Source organism: Lampetra fluviatilis, chromosome 25, assembly GCF_964198595.1.
Source record: "Lampetra fluviatilis chromosome 25, kcLamFluv1.1, whole genome shotgun sequence".
Lineage (NCBI taxonomy): Eukaryota > Metazoa > Chordata > Hyperoartia > Petromyzontiformes > Petromyzontidae > Lampetra > Lampetra fluviatilis.
In genome coordinates, this window is record NC_136299.1 from 11,632,722 (window position 1) to 11,651,804 (window position 19,083).

Genomic DNA, 19,083 nt, shown 5'->3' on the forward strand with positions numbered 1-19,083 from the left:
AGTAAATGGGTCGGAGGAAATTATATGTATAACAACGCTTATGGAACATTTGTGGTGGAGCGGTGGTGCAGTGGTTAGCGCGCCTAGCGCCGTGAGTTCGATTCCCAGTCACCACCCCATTCACCAAGCTGCACTTGCAAGCGGAGCGAGGGTATTATAGAACTACCACCATCACCGAAGAGCATGGGGAAGCCTTCATAGATTCACACCAACGTTTAAGCGATTGCTAGTCCACGTATTTAATTGTGCGTGTAAGAATAAATTATTCACATCGTATGTAAATCCAGTATATGCTGTTACCTTTAGGATAAAGGAGCGAACAAAACACAAAAACAACAGAATGTAGGAAAGAGGCCATACATATGAGACCATACAGATGAAACAACAAGAAATGGATTTTCCAATCGAATCACGGCCACAAATCCAATTCATTGAATTGCTCGCGGGGCGAGGAATCTCGTTACACACACATGGATGAAGTTATGTATCTCTCTAACCGATTTCCAGAATTCACGGTGTTAATGGTCTGCGATTGTGGCAGCGTGCAGCTTCTTGCACGTCTCTGTACTGAACTAACACCTAATCGGGGTAATTCTCTTCAGCCATTTAATCTCGCCGTTAATTTATTGATGCTGTGCTAGTAATGCCATTGCAATGCCCGTCAAGCCCTGTCCAGTATAAGGTTCAACCGCATGGGACACAATATGGAGCATTGTACGCGACCTTTGTCATCAATAATTATTGACAGCCGCTGAGGTCATTATTGAGGGATGAGTGAAATGCGGCAGTCTGTGCAGTTTTGTTTTTTTAACGATTAAAGGAGGCTTGAGTAGAGAAAAGCCAAGTAAATGGGCAGTGAGTCACTGGTCTGAAAAGATAGATCTATTCTGATGCTTAAAGTAAGTTCGTGTCATCTTCTTGGTTCTTTCGGTAAAGTCACGTAGAAGGGAAATAATAAAATAATAAAAATACAACATAATAAAATAATTACTTTATTTTTTTATGTTTTATTATACATAATAAAATATATATATTTTTTGTATTATGTTTTATTTGTATTATTTTATTATTTCCCTTCTACGTGACTTTACCGAAATAACCAAGAAGATGAATCCCTGCAGTCACGAAAGCTTTAAATCGAAATTCAGTTTGTGTCGTTTAACCTGGTGAGAACTCAAATGACCTGGATCGTCATCTTTCGCAAGAGTGACTTGGGTCACGAAAATTAAGAAACTAAAGTAAACAAAAATACGATAAGAAATATAAAACAAATCGGGACACATGCCATGCGCACGTCATGTGATGGACATAATATTTACTCATAATACGAGTAAGAGCCCTTTGAAACTACGACCAAATATCCTGAATGTACCCGATCCTATTCAATCTCAGTAGCGAAGAAAAGTAATGATTGGTTATTGGTTAGAAGGGTGGCTATAAGTGCATAGCAGGTGCTATAGGTGAAAAGTGCCAGGATGTGGCAATACAGCAATAAGTGTGGTCCCGCAGATAGATTTCATTTACTCACTGGTAACACAGACGTACGGTACATGACAGTGAAGGCCCCTCGATGCCATATTGGTTATAGGGGTGTGAGACCGTGCTTCACCACGCTGGTACGTGCCAGATAGTGAAGTATTGGCCCGAGACCAGTTCAGTTACCACTGACAGCGGTAGCCAGAAATCAAACTCCAGTGCCTGGGGTATATAGCGCAGTGCACTAACCATCGCACCACCGCTCCATCCCGCATAGGCATGCATGCCTAAGACTACATATATACATACAATTATACAATCAAGTAGAGAATACCCTCTGTGAATCATGCACATTGGCCTGAATATGTGTGTGGCTTATTTTGACATCTGTCACACGGAATAATGTGCCTTCACATTACAGCTCCAATGCTAGTGGCCTTACATTATAATTACCATTGTGATATATGGTGCATACGCTGCTGCACAAAGACCACGTGCATTCTGCACACCGAGCGTTATGTAGGACGAATATCTTATGGAAACTCTATTACTCAGCTGATTGCGACTGTGTAGTGCAGTAATTTCACTCAGGAAAGTGCTCTGCTGCTTTCAGTCTCCACTTGTGGGAGATTTTCAAGAGAGAGAAAAAAAAATGCGAACATAAATCATAGCTTTAGAACGAGGAACTTTGTCATGTGATAAATCTGGGCCCGTCAGGACGGAATGCCTTTTTGTCACATTTTCCAACGAGTCTTGCCCTTTGGGTCAAAGCTGCGAATCCTGACAATGTTCACTTTATATTGCAGCTGCAGCCTATAATACAAGACACAGAGATGACCTTTGGCTAGCGATAACAGTACAGTACTGTAATTGCAAATACCCATATAAAATGCAATCCAAAAATGTGGATTTATACAGCATCTAAATGGGAGGACACTTGAAGACGCCGCGCAACAAAGCCATTGCTTGTCCTTCCCCCGCACCTCCGATTAGTATGGTTGGCTACGTATGGTGCAAAATAAGTTTAACATACATATACAGTTTAAGGGATGTTTTCGATTGCTGCTTGCAATGTTCAGCACCCTCGTCATGGCTACATCATCTATGGTTATTGTTTACCAATCATCAGGTGCATGCAGCGTGTGACAACAATGTCGTTAGGTAAGTATGCAACGTCTCCTTACATATCCGTCTCTTCATATTAAAAATAATAAGGCCGTGTGATCGATGGATTGTGTCAGAACTTATTTTATTTTTAATATGAAGAGACGGATATCTAAAGGAGACGTTGCATACTTACCTAACGACATGGTTGTCACACGCTGCATGCACCTGATTGGTAAACAATAGACCTACGTGATGTAGAGTTTATTCATATCTAGGCAGAAATTGTGCGGTTTGTATTTACGTGTGTGTCATACATGAAGCAGGATTAAAATGCAGTCCGTGTTACGTGGCGCGCGTTTAGCAATCATCGGGCTTGTGAAGCGTGTAACGAGTTTTGTATGGAAATTATCCACGCGATTGTAACTGATTTTTTCACAATGCGTAGGCAGTGGTGCAAATGCACAAATAACATACATTTTCAACACTTTGTCAATAACACTGTGACCTTAAAAATGAACATATATAGAAAAAATAGGCGACGTTTCGGGTAAATAACCTTATTCATAGCACTTAAATAGAGAAACCAGGTAGACATAGGGGATAATAGGAGTTGGAGCATGCATCGTGAAGAATATAAAAAAGTAAATTTATTTTTAAATTGGCATGTAAATTCTACGCTTTAATAAGTTACCCATCGGAATATAATAGAGCCAGCAGCAGCAGCAGCTGTTGAGTGCTGTGAGTGACAGGCGTTGATTTCTGCTGCGCCTGTTGACAGACCGCCGGGGGCAAGTGCCGTTAGCCAGTAGCAGCGCCTACGAAGGCCCGGGGTGGCCAAACAACACCACGCCCGGCCGCCTTTGTCTCTCCCCGTAGCGATTGGTAAACAACTAATTCGAGGCCGAGTCGATCTAGCGGAGGACCGGCTTCACGCGGCCGTCACGTGGCCGTCACCGGCGGCGGCGTGGAGTTCGCGAACGCCCCCAGCAGGCGCGTCACGTGACCGCGCAAGGAGCCAATCACGATCGCCCAGCGCGGCACGGAATTCCTCGTCCACCCGACTGAGGCCTTGACGAGGCGGCTTCCACGTCTCTGAAGTGTGTATTTTTGTCTAATTAAAATCGTATTTAACAACAAAACTGTAATAACAACGTGAGTGCAAATGTCGTCCAGTTTTAGTCGACGTGCTTTGTGTGAATCCTAAGCGGTGGCTGTTGCCGCGCTGCGTTGAAATGAATGGAGGCCTAAGCAAGGATGCGTTGCGGCAATGATGTTAACACTGCTAGAGTGGTATAGTGATAATATTTATTATAGATAATACTGTCTTGTATCACCACTACAATTAACTTGTTTTGTGAGTTCTGGTTCCCTGTGGATTGTCGCATCGCAAGGTCGTGAGAGGTGCGAACGGCTTAAGGCACGCATTCATCCAGCAGTGGATCGTGACTGACGTTGAGAGATTATCGCATTGTTTTACATTTAGCCCACTGTCTGTCGCTGGCAGGGTCGATAAAGTAGGTACACTTTGTTGAGAAGTCAAGAGTTGTGGTTTTTGCGTTGTGGATGGACATGATCCTACCATTGGAATGTGGAATTTCCTCTACTAAACGATTGCCACGAAAGCTGATAGGCAAACGCCCAGCGTGAGCTTTGGCAATGACGCGGCTCTGTGTGTAATGTTGTTGTACATTGACACAACAAGAACAACAACAGCTGCTGCTGCTGCTGTTGTGGTACTCTGCAGCAGCCTTGCCAGCCCCCTCGGCCGTGCGGATCGTGGGGTTATAACACTGGGTGAGTGTGGGGGGGTTATAACGCTGGGTGAGTGTGGGGGGGGGGGTCGTGGGGTTATAACACTGGGTGAGTGTGGGGGGGGGTCGTGGGGTTATAACACTGGGTGAGTGTGGGGGGGGGGTCGTGGGGTTATAACACTGGGTGAGTGTGGGGGGGGGTCGTGGGGTTATAACACTGGGTGAGTGTGGGGGGGGGGTCGTGGGGTTATAACACTGGGTGAGTGTGGGGGGGGGTCGTGGGGTTATAACGCTGGGTGAGTGTGGGGGGGGGGTCGTGGGGTTATAACACTGGGTGAGTGTGGGGGGGGGGGTCGTGGGGTTATAACACTGGGTGAGTGTGGGGGGGGGTCGTGGGGTTATAACACTGGGTGAGTGTGGGGGGGGGGGTCGTGGGGTTATAACACTGGGTGAGTGTGGGGGGGGGGTCGTGGGGTTATAACGCTGGGTGAGTGTGGGGGGGGGTCGTGGGGTTATAACACTGGGTGAGTGTGGGGGGGGGTCGTGGGGTTATAACACTGGGTGAGTGTGGGGGGGGGTCGTGGGGTTATAACACTGGGTGAGTGTGGGGGGGGGGGTCGTGGGGTTATAACACTGGGTGAGTGTGGGGGGGGGTCGTGGGGTTATAACACTGGGTGAGTGTGGGGGGGGGTCGTGGGGTTATAACACTGGGTGAGTGTGGGGGGGGGTCGTGGGGTTATAACACTGGGTGAGTGTGGGGGGGGGTCGTGGGGTTATAACACTGGGTGAGTGTGGGGGGGGGGGTCGTGGGGTTATAACACTGGGTGAGTGTGGGGGGGGGTCGTGGGGTTATAACACTGGGTGAGTGTGGGGGGGGGGTCGTGGGGTTATAACACTGGGTGAGTGTGGGGGGGGGTCGTGGGGTTATAACGCTGGGTGAGTGTGGGGGGGGGGTCGTGGGGTTATAACGCTGGGTGAGTGTGGGGGGGGGGTCGTGGGGTTATAACACTGGGTGAGTGTGGGGGGGGGTCGTGGGGTTATAACGCTGGGTGAGTGTGGGGGGGGGGGGTCGTGGGGTTATAACACTGGGTGAGTGTGGGGGGGGGTCGTGGGGTTATAACACTGGGTGAGTGTGGGGGGGGGGGTCGTGGGGTTATAACACTGGGTGAGTGTGGGGGGGGGGTCGTGGGGTTATAACGCTGGGTGAGTGTGGGGGGGGGGGTCGTGGGGTTATAACACTGGGTGAGTGTGGGGGGGGGTCGTGGGGGTTATAACGCTGGGTGAGTGTGGGGGTGGGTCGTGGGGTTATAACACTGGGTGAGTGTGGGGGGGGTCGTGGGGTTATAACGCTGGGTGAGTGTGGGGGGGGTCGTGGGGTTATAACACTGGGTGAGTGTGGGGGGGGGGTCGTGGGGGTTATAACGCTGGGTGAGTGTGGGGGGGGGTCGTGGGGTTATTACACTGGGTGAGTGTGGGGGGGGTCGTGGGGTTATAACGCTGGGTGAGTGTGGGGGGGGTCGTGGGGTTATAACACTGGGTGAGTGTGGGGGGGCGTCGTGGGGTTATAACACTGGTCAGTGCGGCGAGTCCGTGGTAATGCCTTGTGACCCCTGCGTGTTTTGTGCATGGTGCTCTCCCATCCAAGCACTGTCCAGGTTTGAACCTGATTATTCTCTGGGATATGCTGAGATTTGGCACATTCCATTTTATTTGGATATAGGCTAAACATTCGTTAGTTATAACAGGTGTTATAGGCTGCTGCGAGGCAATTGTGGGCAGGAGCATCTGTAGAGGAAAGCTTCTGCCGTCTTCATCAACCAAGTTATAGATTTTAACACGTAAGCTTTCGCGACCGATATTATTAATAATAAAGGTTTTTGTGTTAGATCGCGCCAGTATAAATGTGTCGTAGGTAGTAACTAATTGGCGCGTTGTTTACGTGACAAACCTTACTGGCTGTGTCGGGTGGTGGAGGGTTACGACACATTTATACTTACGACACATTTATACTTACGCGATCTTACCCAAAAACCTTTATTATGAAAGTTATACACGTACGCTGTATATATTGTATAGTGTCCTCTTGCCGTGATCATCAACCTGCACTGACCCGCTTGGTGAAGTATGGTCAAATAATCCCCACAAGGTGTAGTTGGTAGGACTTCATCCAGCAGCCGATTGACAACAGGGTTGTGCATGTACATGTGGACGTTATTACGTGAAATGTTCAGCCACTAACAGCCTTTGCTCAGACCTCCACTCTGTGCCTTGAGGGTTTTTGTTGTTCATTACATTTTTAGACTGACTTGGTTTATGTGCTGATCGAAAGATTGTTTTTTTTTAATGGGTGTGATTGATAATTACATGCAACATATTTTATTGGTTTAGGCTGCAAAACACTCAGATGGCTTCATGACGGCGTTTTAGTGACTGTTGTGTATGCTACTGCCATTTAATAATTTGAATAATGTACATTTTGTTCTTCTTTAACTGCAAGTCAAATTAACGTAATAAACAACATTCTTTGGCTGGCATGAAATTTACATTCGGGTAAGATTCAGTGAATGGATCTATTAACACATGTAAGGTTTAAAAGTTAGGTATTCGTCACATTGAGAAAATATTACTTTTTCTAAAATAGAAATAGGGTATTTAATTTAGCTTTCAGTAGAATATTGTAATCAAAATATTTTAGAAATGATTTTTGGTATAAAGCCTTGAAAGGTAAGTTGAAATGTAACCTGGTCTGTATGTCCAAAATTTAGCTCCTTGTTTTAAAAGTGCAAATACTTTTACTAACATTTAAGAAAATTCCACTTTTCTTTATTTTTGTGCGTATGTATTCATGCATGTGTAAGCATCCGCTTATATGCATCCGTGCATGTGTACACAGGTACAATTTCGTGGAATATAGGTGACCATCAATATTTTTACATGACAAATTAAAGGAAAATATCATAGGTTTTTCACTAATAAAAAAATAACATTAAAATACTATATTTGAAAGTATGCTATAATTTATTGAGGACTAGTTTCTGTATTTCTACCAACCTCATAGTTTATTTTACTTTCAAGAAAACTTCCTACTATTAATCCGGACCTCATGTTTCACTCAAAATCCATATCTGGGCACAAAAATACCCAATAAATGTGAACAAGGGTGCAAAATAATGTCCAGTTACCCGGTTAAAAAACTTTGACACTTGGTATTTGTTTTACTGGATACATCACTCTTAGTATTATTAGACGTCTGTCATTGTTTTGACAAATTGCATATACAAGTAGAGAAATCTTGATTTGAAGCTTTCGTGACTGCAGGAATCCATCCTCTTTGGTTCTTTCGGTAAACTGGGCAGTGACCAGAATTACTAATAATGGATAAATTTCCGAATATGTGAGCCTCGTGTATTTTCCCCAATGGTCGGATAGGTTGCTGCTCACATTTGTTTATAAAGAGGGTGATAGCAAATTCTCCCATCAGAGTTTTGGCAGTAGACCCACACTGTACGTACGTATGTTGAACTTCTTTCGCACCCTACATAGCCAACCGTGCTAATCTTATAGCATTGCCCATTTGGACCGTTCCTTTGTGTGCGTGCCGAACAGCTGTGCTGACACCATGAGATCGGGAGCCTTGCTGGGTGCCGGCCTGGCGTGCATCCTGCTCTGCCTCCTCCAGGGCAGCGCATGGGCCACCGAGGGCAAAAAGAAGCTCCAGATCGGAGTGAAGAAGCGCGCAGACAGCTGTCCCATCAAGTCACGCAAGGGCGACACCCTCCACATGCATTACACCGTGCGTGAACATTGGGGAAAAGTGGTTTGAGACAACAACAAAAAGTTAATTCGCTTGCATTCTGCCACCTGGACAAACCAGATTTTTATGTTATCTTGTTTTCCCAAAACGCTTACTTTTTAGGTGATAATTGTTTTTTTAATGCATCTGTGGCCCTCATTCAGCAGTGGATTGATTAAAATCCTTTACATGTGCTTACATTCCGTGGTATTGCCCTGCTAACGCCTGATTTTATTTCCCATTCGGACTTGTGAATGTGTCCACATGGAAAATGTCCACATGGCAGATATCTCAATAAAGTCTTGGTTTGAACTTTTGCGATAACGCACCGCACTTCCACTGTACCATAACTTTAGTCCGAAAAGTTATTTCAATGTATCCGCCACGAGGCACCTACGCATGCCACAAGGTGTGTGTTGCTCCCAAGGGTTGGCTGCTTACAATGCATCTTTAACAACGACATGGAAGAAAAAGTAATGGTTCCTTTGGGGCATAAATTATACGGACTGCAAAAAAAACTAATTTAAAATAAGGGCCAATATCAACAACGACGAATGTTGATATAAAAAAAAAACAATTCCACCAAATACTGAAGATGTACATAATGGGGAAAACAGTCATGCAGAGCACACTAACAAATGGGTGCATATCCTAAATTTCAGTTTGTTCATTGAGCCAAATGGTGGCTTGATAATTACACATTTCCCATATAAATAATCATGCAAGTGGTATAGGCATGGACCTGGAAGCAATAGGGGAGCAAATAGAACGCCTGATAAAGAATATTTGTTATGATGTCTCTTACAATGTATAATATGCAGACCCAATGATTTTTTGTTCACTTCCATTAGCCTTAACATGTAAACAAATCATACATTCTACCTTAAACTGTTTTGACCATATTATTGCTTGTTTTTAACTGTACAATTATTGATTTGGCATTGTTCTCAATCAATTATAGTTAAAAGCAGAATGATAAAAATGTGTACGTGCATTGTACTTCTTGCAGGGTACGTTGGAGGATGGGACGGAGTTTGATAGCAGCATCCCACGCAACCAGCCCTTCATCTTCACTCTGGGCACCGGCCAGGTCATCAAAGGCTGGGACCAGGGTCTGCTTGGGTACGTACGTTTGCTTTGCTCGCAACCCTTCACTGGCACAATCCCACTTCTGTTTAATTAATTTGACCGGTATTGTCACAGCCTTTAACCTGACCACAGTAGCATAGCGTGGTCAAGATGGGCCCTGGTGCAAAGAATGAAGAATGGGGCCCACTGTTTAATTTCTACCCTTGTAGCCCGGTGCCTGGGCCCCTCTTGCCTTTGGGCGCCAGTGCAGTGGCGTTGCCTGTTTACTTGACAGCAATGACCACCGTGTACTGAGCTCGGTCAACTTTCGGGGAGGATTATTGTTTGTAGGTAATTCTCCAAAGTTTTGTCAATATGCTAGCACTTGCTGGCCTTTGGTGACAGTTGACTCTTTTTTATTTCCATGCAAATTAGTAAATGGCACACTTAATAACGTTTCTGATTCATACTTGAATAGACCGCAGGTTGAATCGCAAAGGTAAGCATGCTTTAACCTCTAGCGTCGGTGAAAAAGTAACACTGTCGTGGAAATGTTTTCGTCATCATGAACCATTCACTTTCCACTGCTGGATGAAGCCTCCCACATCGTCACCACCCCTTATGGCCCTACAACACCACAGTTCATCACACTCCAGCTCAATGGTGGTTGTCCTATGGGGTTCGTCCCCTCATTTCGGAATCTCCAACTGCATCTCCAATTAGTACGTTTGGCTACGTACGGTGCACAAGCGGTTGAACATAAATACATCTACGTACAGATATAATGAGAGGCTGATCGATGCCTGGGTATGGTCGAGGAATGGCTCCCTATGCTGACGATCTTGTGATTGCTGCTCACTCAGAGAACGACAACAACAGTGGAGAGCCGGGTGGCTAAAGCGCAGCAAGTTGGCAGATTAGGGGGCAAGGGTGGTGCATCTGCCAGTCATCTCTGTCAACCCATGGCACCTGGTTCTGTCTGGTGACGTGCCAGTGGGCGTTCGTCACTTCGTGTGGCCTTAAATTGCACATTGCCTGGCACAAGAGCTGCGTTGATGTCACTGCCACTTAGTGGCAAATAGCGCTTGTTGTTCTTCCATCTGGCTGGCACTCCATCGCCAGTCTCGTCGATTAGTTATAGTTTTAATGATGTGTCCTGCTCAAGCCCACGTATTATGTTTTTTACAATCACAAGGTGTGCCCTAAGATCTCGTGTATTCTCTCATACACGCATTCCTCTTTTGGTCTTTGAAAGTGCACCTCGCCACGTTTCTTTCGGTATTCTTCAGCTTTGGTTGCATGTTCTCTGTCAGAGTCCACGTTTCCAATGAGTGAATATTGGTAAGTTGCTTTTCATTGTCCAAAAAAAATTCCAAATTCACACCAAGAAATAACTGTTGGAGGGACACATCTGTATAACACGAGAGTATGTATATATAGATGAGTTATTGAAGGGGGATAGGGACCAAATTGATGAAATAAAGAGATGAGTATGAGCAAAAATAATATATTATACTTATTTTTGTTATTTAGTATGATATTTTATGTTATTTTTTTGGAATGTTATGATTCAACTATTACAGATTATGATTGCTATTGAGTTCTGAACAAAATATATTGATTTATAATAGCATTGGAAGTAGTTGTGACTTGTCATTGGAGTGGTTAAAAGAGTATACCTGATAATACGTGGACAGCATAGTTATGTTATTATAAAGGAAATGTTTGTAATGAAAGTGATAAAAAAGCATGTAATACAGATATTTTATAAGCATAGTAATCAAAGTGTGTCTGGTGGCGTGGTGCTCATATATAGAGTCCCACCAATTGTATCTTGCTCCAGAAACGGCATGACAGTTTCCATAGCAGCCAGTAGCGAGGCCTATAGCAGTGGCCGTTGATGCAGCACAATGGGCAGAGCTCGGATGTGGATTGTCCGTGGCTTCCGTGTATAGGGCACACGTTATTAGAGAACACAGCATTGTTGTTTACACACATCCATCAAACACAGCCCCTGATGAAAGCCCATCAGTCTTCATGGTATACATTCATCCCTTCTTCTTCGTGGGCCCACACAGATAACTGTGCTCCTTAATAACCATTTTAATTAGTAGCTGCATTAACAGGAAGAAAAACACACACACGCACACAAACGTAATGAGCCCGATCTTGCCTTGTATAGTGAGTGGTACGTTTCGACACTGCCCTGCCCACGTATCGGCTTACACATTCATCAGACAGGCTGCCGCCATGTCCACGTCATTTCGCGTTGGAAAGAAACATGTCTGCGAATAGTGAGTCTGTTCACAGGGCAGGTATTTAGCTTCAGGGTATGTAGCATATCCTGCCGCAGCTCGGGCACATTGTTTTATAGATGTGAGAGTGTGCCACGTCCCCGATGTCTGAAAGGTGTTGATTCAGCTGCCTGCATTATTTTTGGGTCAAAGCCAGGTATAACAAATCGTTGTATAATCACATAAACACAAAAGTATAAACTAATTTCAGTTCACAAGCAACGTCGACTTACCGGCCCTCTCGTTGTTTCATCTCCCTTTTTTTCCCTTTTGTTTGCAGAGCACCTTTGTTGGCAAATTGTAATTGTACTTTGGAAACATCTGCTTGTCAGAACACAATAATTTGCTGCCGAAGCTATAGTTAGCATAAATATTACTACAATCATGTAACTAAAAATAATGCACCACCACTGAAGTAATGACTTCTGTTTGGTAGCAGGTACAATTGTTGGAATGTCCCCAGTGAATTGTCACAATGAATTATAAAAACGTAGATGTATTTTTTGTATCGTGTTTTTCCTTCTGACTGCAATTAAATTTTGAAACTGTTTTCCAAAAACCCTAACCCGCCATCCCCTCTGTTAGTTAATGCTAATGGTTCTTCATAACCCTCTGCGTGGCAGGTGGTGATTACTTGAGCTTCACTTTGCAAGCGGTTTTTTTTCACCCTCTTTTCTTCGACTTGCACCTGCCATTCCTGAGATATGTCACACGTACAACAAACATCGAGATGTTTACTTACTGTTGACCGGGTTTCTCTTTTAGAAGACCTTTTTATCTCTCTTGGTGGCACATGCTGCACTATTATGGAACCACCTGTAAAGCTTGTACGTGTTTTAATTTTATTCACAATGGAAAGCCACAATGTATTGTCAAATCTACGTTAACGCAAACAGCACAGGCAACGCATTCCTATTATCATCCGCAAGATTTACCTTTGGGGACACTTACAACATGAATGTGGTGGTGAGGTGTGTGCTCAAACCCAGTGAATGCAAGGTGGTTTGTACAAAGGGTAGGCACACGTGATTGACATGCCCTGTACACCCACGGTAGTGTTTGCTCTGTCCACTTATCACTCAAGTTTTTTTTCAGACTTCAGTCCTTGACACTGATTCACGCTTTTGCCTCCACATAATTAAACTCTTGAACGTTTAGTCTCGGCTCGGTGAAAGTCCTTTCTCGTCGCTCGGTCTCTCTTGGAGCAGAAAATAACTGGCGCCTGAATCCCAACCGATGTCTCTCCAGCTGTAATGCGGCACAAGTGTGCCTGTGTGGCATGAACGAGTTCACTGGTTGTGTACGTTGATGATTTAAACCGAACTTTACTTGATCACAAAAATGTTTTTGTCATCGTGCAGAATGTGTGAAGGCGAGAAGAGGAAGCTGGTCATCCCGCCTGAACTTGGTAAAGTTTTTTTACCCCCCGCCCCAAACCCCCTAAGCTCACCGCATATCACAGGATGGACAGGGCTGACATACAAGCGGTTCCCGAAACGATCGAAAAGCGGCCGTAATTTAGCGTAATAGCACCCAAGATTTTGAGAGGCCTCTTGTCGGATGTGGCACCGCTGAAGAGCGGGGGCACCCGCCGATTGGCCGGCGTTGCGAGGACTTGCGTCTGTCGCGTCCCCGGCGTCTGCGTGCCTAACGGCCCGCTGTCTCGCGTTGTTTCCGCCCACTGACGGACGCGTTCGCGTCTGGGCGCCCGCCAGACCATGTCCTCTCGCAGTGGGGGACAAAGAGGCCTCGTCTTGTCTGCGGCATGATTAGACGGCTCGGGGCCCCCTAGCCCCCCCCACCACCTCCGCTTGCAAATTACCACAATCTTCAGATGGCCTGATAGCGTCTTCTTCTTCCTTTTTTTTAGATCCCTTTGAACTTTATCAATTTTGTCAGCCAGCTTTGTAAACGGCAATAGGGAGATAGCAGGTTTGGGGTTTTTTTTTCTTCTTAACTTTGTGCGTGTCTTTTTTAATGCTCCCTCAAATTTAAAGCCACTGATGTTCCAAGGAAAATCACTTTTATAGTTTTAAGAAGTCCAGATTTTCTGATTGTATGTAATGGAAATGGATTTTTTTTAAACGGGTGGAATTTTTAACGTTTATTCCGTGTGATTTCTTTTTTTCAAAGGCTACGGGGATCGAGGAGCACCACCAAAAATTCCTGGTGAGTCATGATTTATGCATTTGTCATGTTTTATAAACTTAAGGAAAATAAATGTTGCATTTACAGTCGTTTGAATTCCCTGGCCTGTATCTGTGTTCATACATTGAACGAATAAGTCTACTATGCAGCAATAGCATAGATATTCAATGTAGGTGTTCCTGTCAATTCATTTATGATACCGTATTCACATATTGGTAGCATTTACAACCCTGGTGTTTCAAAATTACTCCTCTCAGGGGTTTTAAGTCTGCCATTTCTGACCGGGTGATGTGGGTGGCGAAAGTCGTTGACGGTGTATAACTTCCATTATGTGAGATTCATGTCGTTACCTCAGTGCAGTCAGTATGTTTGTTCATGTATCTGTGTGTACCAATTAAATCATCCTAGGGCTAACCCAATTTGAAATTACTACACGGTGCCACATTTAACAACAACAGAAAACCCAGCAGCATGACATGGTCCTGCCCCCACACAGAGACTTAATCCTTCGGACAATGGTGAATCAAAAGAAATCCAGCTCGCACCATATTTCTCCTCGTGTTTAATTGTTCGCTTCGGCAACATGTGCACAGTTGGGTCTCAAGCTGTCGGTTATCGGGTGTTTTTTAAACTACTGCGTGTACCTACAGAGCATGAAGCTCATTTTCAGACCTATTTCCTTTTCGGACGGTACAGTAGGGACGCAATTATACATTGCCTCATTATCCACGGGTCTCGTATAATCCTCGCTCTTTTGCAGGGTTGACATGGGGTGGTGGGTGGGGGGGGCCTGCTTGCGCGACAGATTTTCCCGGTGCACTGGGGGTGTATTAATCCGCCACGCTGTGCCCGCCGCTTGCCCTGCCGTGTGGCCCGCTCGTGCCAGACGCAGAGCGTGCGTGCGTTTCATTCACTGCGTATGGGCTGACAGTGTTCCGAGACAAGCGAACGTGTACACAATGAAGTATCACGTTGTAACGGCAAGCATCGTTTTATTCCGACGTCAGAATTTGCATGTTGGTATTAGCAAATGTACATTTATCTTAATCCTGTATATTGTGAGTAGAATTAGCCCTCGGTTTAACGGACTAATAGGGGGGAAGGGGTGTCCATAGAATCCGATTGCCCGTTAATGGCCAAATTACGTATTTTGAGCACTAAATCACACCCTACCACATGCAAACTACTACCTGATACAATATTGTAATGTTTTTCCTGAATGTTTACAGTGATAATAATAGTGTAATAATACTTGTACATTTCAGTGTGTTTTATCTTCTTAAATAAATTATAACTTTGCGTACATGATTTGAGTGGAGGGTGCATGTAAAGACTGTTGTAACGCCATACCAACCCGTTCTGTTGAAACCGTCAAGCAATCACTTTTCACCTTTGTCGTGATGTTACGTATACAATACTGTAGTGTAAAATATTTTAAACACCAAAGTACCGTAAAGTAACTTTACAACGAATTTTCCACTTTTACTTCTATTTTGACTTCTTTTAAACACAAAAAAACACGTGTAGTGTGATAAATACTGTCTACCCATTAAGGGGAAGAAGCAAATATTGACGGGACTGATTTCCTTATTACCGGAAAGTCGTTTAATCTTCATACAAAACTCGGATTCAGCAGATCTTGTCCATTAAATCCGTTGAATGGCGGTCCGTTAAACCGAGGGTTTACTGTACTGAAAAATGAAAACGGTAACGTTTTAACAAACTTGCATTTCCAAATTAAGTAACATCAATCAATGGACGTTTTGGGGGTTTATGTTCATTACAATTCTAGGCTAAGCCATTATTATTACTATATTTCTGAAACTTATTCCACTCGCCCGTAACAAGCGCTGCTGCGCGTTGTATGCAAAGTATTGTCGTGCTTATATTTCTGTTGTAGCGATGCATTTTAAGTGACGGTAGCCGGGAATGTGAGCGTTGTTTTTTATGCTCTTTCTCTCTCGCTCAGGTGGAGCTACCTTGGTGTTTGAAGTGGAGCTTTTACAAGTGGAGCGTCGAGCAGAGCTGTAATCCAGCGCGAACAAAACAGAAATCATTCCTACAAATTGCAAATGCATTAATAAATTCTACTACAAAAAAAAATCGTTTCCGCTTCCTTGATCATTTTTCATGGAAAATTTTACGCATTGCTGTTTTGTTTAGTACAGTAATGTATACTGATTAATTCCAAAACTTTATAAGTCTACCCATTCAGATTTACTGTCGTGCTATATTTTAGTTTGTTGTCCGTGCACATGTTCTAATATTAAACAAATGTGGAGTATTGAATTTAATCTCCAATTTGGACCGTGAATGGTCTTTTGCCCCAGTGAACATTGTAAATTACCCTTTTTATGGTTTCTTCATGTCCCTGCCAGCACATCATCTTATTTACCTTGCCAACATCCCCCCGCTTGTATTTAATCCAAAAAAAATTAACGGCTAAAAGCTCCCAGTTCTGTGCGTTGCACGGAAAATTGAACAATTGATGGGCAGTAGCGCCGGCGAGTTTACGGTTTCATTTGCATCGCCGGTTAAAAGGCCAACACAAAAAAAAGGATTTACAGAAAACACCTTGTGGCTTGTCCGTCGTATGCACCTCGTGGTTTCTTGCAGCGGAAGATTACGCAACATTAGCCCATGGTTGAGTGTGCCGTTTCAACGTCAACTCAACTCCCACGAGATGCTCCAGTGAGCACATCATGCGCCTGATGTGTAGTTTTTAAAAAGTGACCTTTACAAAAGCCTCGAGGTCAGCGGGTATTGCGTTATTATATATCCCAAAACTCCCTTCGATAGTATGTTTTACAGTGCAAAAAAAAAAAGGCATCGTTAAATGAACGTATGCTTCCGATGGACGTGTGTCCACCATGCATTACGCATTGTAGGTGCAGCAGCATAGCCCGTGATTGGCAAGCCTATCAATTAAGCATATGACTCGACATCCGGTGTATGATGGTACAGTAAAAAGATAAAGGCTGTGGATTTTGTATTTATTTTAAACCACGTGTGTATCACCATGATCAATCTTTTGGATGAAGGCCTCTCCAAATCGCCATATATGTATAATTCCCTCCCATTGTCTCTCACCTTCCTCAATTCAAGAAACGCGTTAACTATTACCCATGACAACGATAGTATTCCGGGCCCAGTAAACGTGATTTTTTTACGCGAATTGCATAATACATGTTTATAATTTCAACCATTTGTGGGGTTGCCTGCCTGGCCCCATTTTCTCAGTGCGTTACCGCGCAGATCCAACAGGTCTCGCTGATATTTCCGTGCAAACGCCAAGAACTGAAGCAAGCCGTGCGTTTACAAATAACGCTAAACGGTTTTGATATTGCTATATTTGATCACTCCGTACGCGCGCTGCAGAGAACGCTGCATGGGGCGGCACGGGGTCACGTCGCAACAAAGCATCTCCGGCCGCGTTCCCATGCTCACCCAGCCGTGTCGGGGCAAGCTTAAGCAGCCTCCCCGCCGCGTCTCAAGACTTCCACGGAGACGTCGTGTGTGGAAAGGTGGGGGATGGGGTGGGACCTGTGGGCACCCAATGGGGTACCCATGCTTGTGTTTGGTTAGGGTCGTTGTACAACGTGGGGGGGGGGGGGGGAGTTGCGATTGTCGTGGGGTGCATCTCGGCTGGGAACGGGGTGGCCGTGCTCCCGTTAACTCAACTACTAAGCTCGACAATTCGCTCCAAATCCCGACACAAACTGTTTGCTTAACCCGCGTGAACCCTTTCGCTCCCATCAGCGCTGCGTAATCGTTAGGAAATAATAGCAGTGGGGTTGCTTTTTTTTGGGTGGGCTTGCATGGCTTGGCTGTGAATTCGCCATCGAGTGTCAAGAGCGCAGAACTCTGTTGTGTTTTTGGGAGTTGCTCCTCCGCGCGTTGATCGCCAGGATGTCCGGCGTTTCGCAACCACGTGCTCGGAGCTTCTTCACGAGGTGAACTCGGTGTGTCCGCTTCTTCGGGAACTGAATTCGTTTTCGGAAGAAGCTTCCCCCGGCACTTGGTTTGCGGGGTAGAGAAGCACCACTCGCGTTCAAATCACAGGACGAATGTGCCCGCATCTTTCCAAACTTTGCACGGCAAGGGAGGATGGATTTAATAAAACTTCGATATAATCCCCTTGATGGATTCGCCCGTCCCCGTGGGCTCGCTCTCACCTGGTGGAATAAAATGCTCGACTTGTGTGGGATGGGGGAGGTGAACGAGTCTCGGGCTCTCTGCCGTGTGAAGGGGTTTGGGGGGAATCCCCTGCAGGTATGTTGTTTAGCTCTTGACAAGTGCGCGGCGGTCAGTAATTATGGGTGATTGGGGCCACCCGAAGCTCCTCTTGTAGAAAAATGTGCCCCGCTTTTCTCGGCACGAACACCTCTTGACCCATGGGGTTAGCTCACTATATATATACACACACGGTGGAGCGCGTTAGCGCGCTGCGCTACGAGCCTAGCGACGCGGGTTCGATTCTCGCTGGCGGTCAACACCAGTGGCGATTGTCTGAACCCGTCCTGGGCCTCCCCCAGGTCGACTCAGTCTCATATGAGTACCTGGTGCGGTGTGTAAACATCGCCACTGGGGAGACGAAGGCGGCCAGGCGTGGTGTTGGCCACCCACCCCCTCGTGTGCCGTGCCGGCCTTCATAGATGCTGGCTCACAGCACTTGCCCCAACAGTCTGTTAAGGCTATACGGGGTGGAGGATCTTTGACTTTTGTATATATACGGCATCGAGGTTCACTGCCATAAAAGTCAACCTAATATTGATTTCGCACTCTAACAATCAGTTAATTACGATTGTGGTATTTTTTTCATGAATGTACACGGGAATCAAAGTATTTGTTTTTAATGGAATCACAATTAAACGATGTTTCACTTCAAGGCTTAATTTGATCGATGTATTTTGTTTTAGTGACACTTTTTGAAAGAACCATTTCGAAAGGTCCCACCGTGTGTGTGTGTACATGCACTTGCCCCAACAGCCTGCTAAAGGCTACACGGGGGATCTTTGTTTTTTATCTTTGTAGATATAATCATATGAAATGCATGCGCGTATAATGATACCTATGTAATATATTTTTATACGTTTAAATTATCACAAATCAGTCCACGCTTGCACAATTAGAACCCGGAAGGAACCTCACGATTTACCCCATGACAAATTCTGTCTCGTTTTAATTTCAACATTATTGTTGAATTTTAACATTTAATGCGCGGTCGTTGGTCAATCCACTGCTGGATGAAGGACTCCCCAAGCCGTCACCCTGCTACGATCCATCTCCTCGGTGGGTGGATGTCCACTCGATCGCGTTCTATGCAGTATAGAAGGTGATCCATGGTTGGATACCCCACTAACATCATGGAGAAATGATCGAGAAAACAATGCCCGTCGCCTCTACACGTCTCTCGCCCATTCTCAACAATCGTATTAAATGTTGT

General features: G+C 45.0%; 1 protein-coding gene across 1 annotated transcript; it reads left to right on the top strand.

Moving 5' to 3' along the window:
• Positions 1–3,559: 3,559 nt before the first annotated feature.
• FKBP2 (FKBP prolyl isomerase 2) lies at positions 3,560–15,743 on the top strand. The gene is made up of 6 exons (XM_078868278.1): positions 3,560–3,680; positions 7,941–8,127; positions 9,137–9,249; positions 12,851–12,897; positions 13,623–13,658; positions 15,607–15,743. Exons 2-6 carry the CDS (start codon positions 7,954–7,956, stop codon positions 15,666–15,668), a joined length of 432 nt encoding a protein of 143 aa, XP_078724404.1. The 5' UTR covers positions 3,560–3,680; positions 7,941–7,953; the 3' UTR covers positions 15,669–15,743.
• The last annotated feature ends 3,340 nt before the right edge of the window (positions 15,744–19,083 follow it).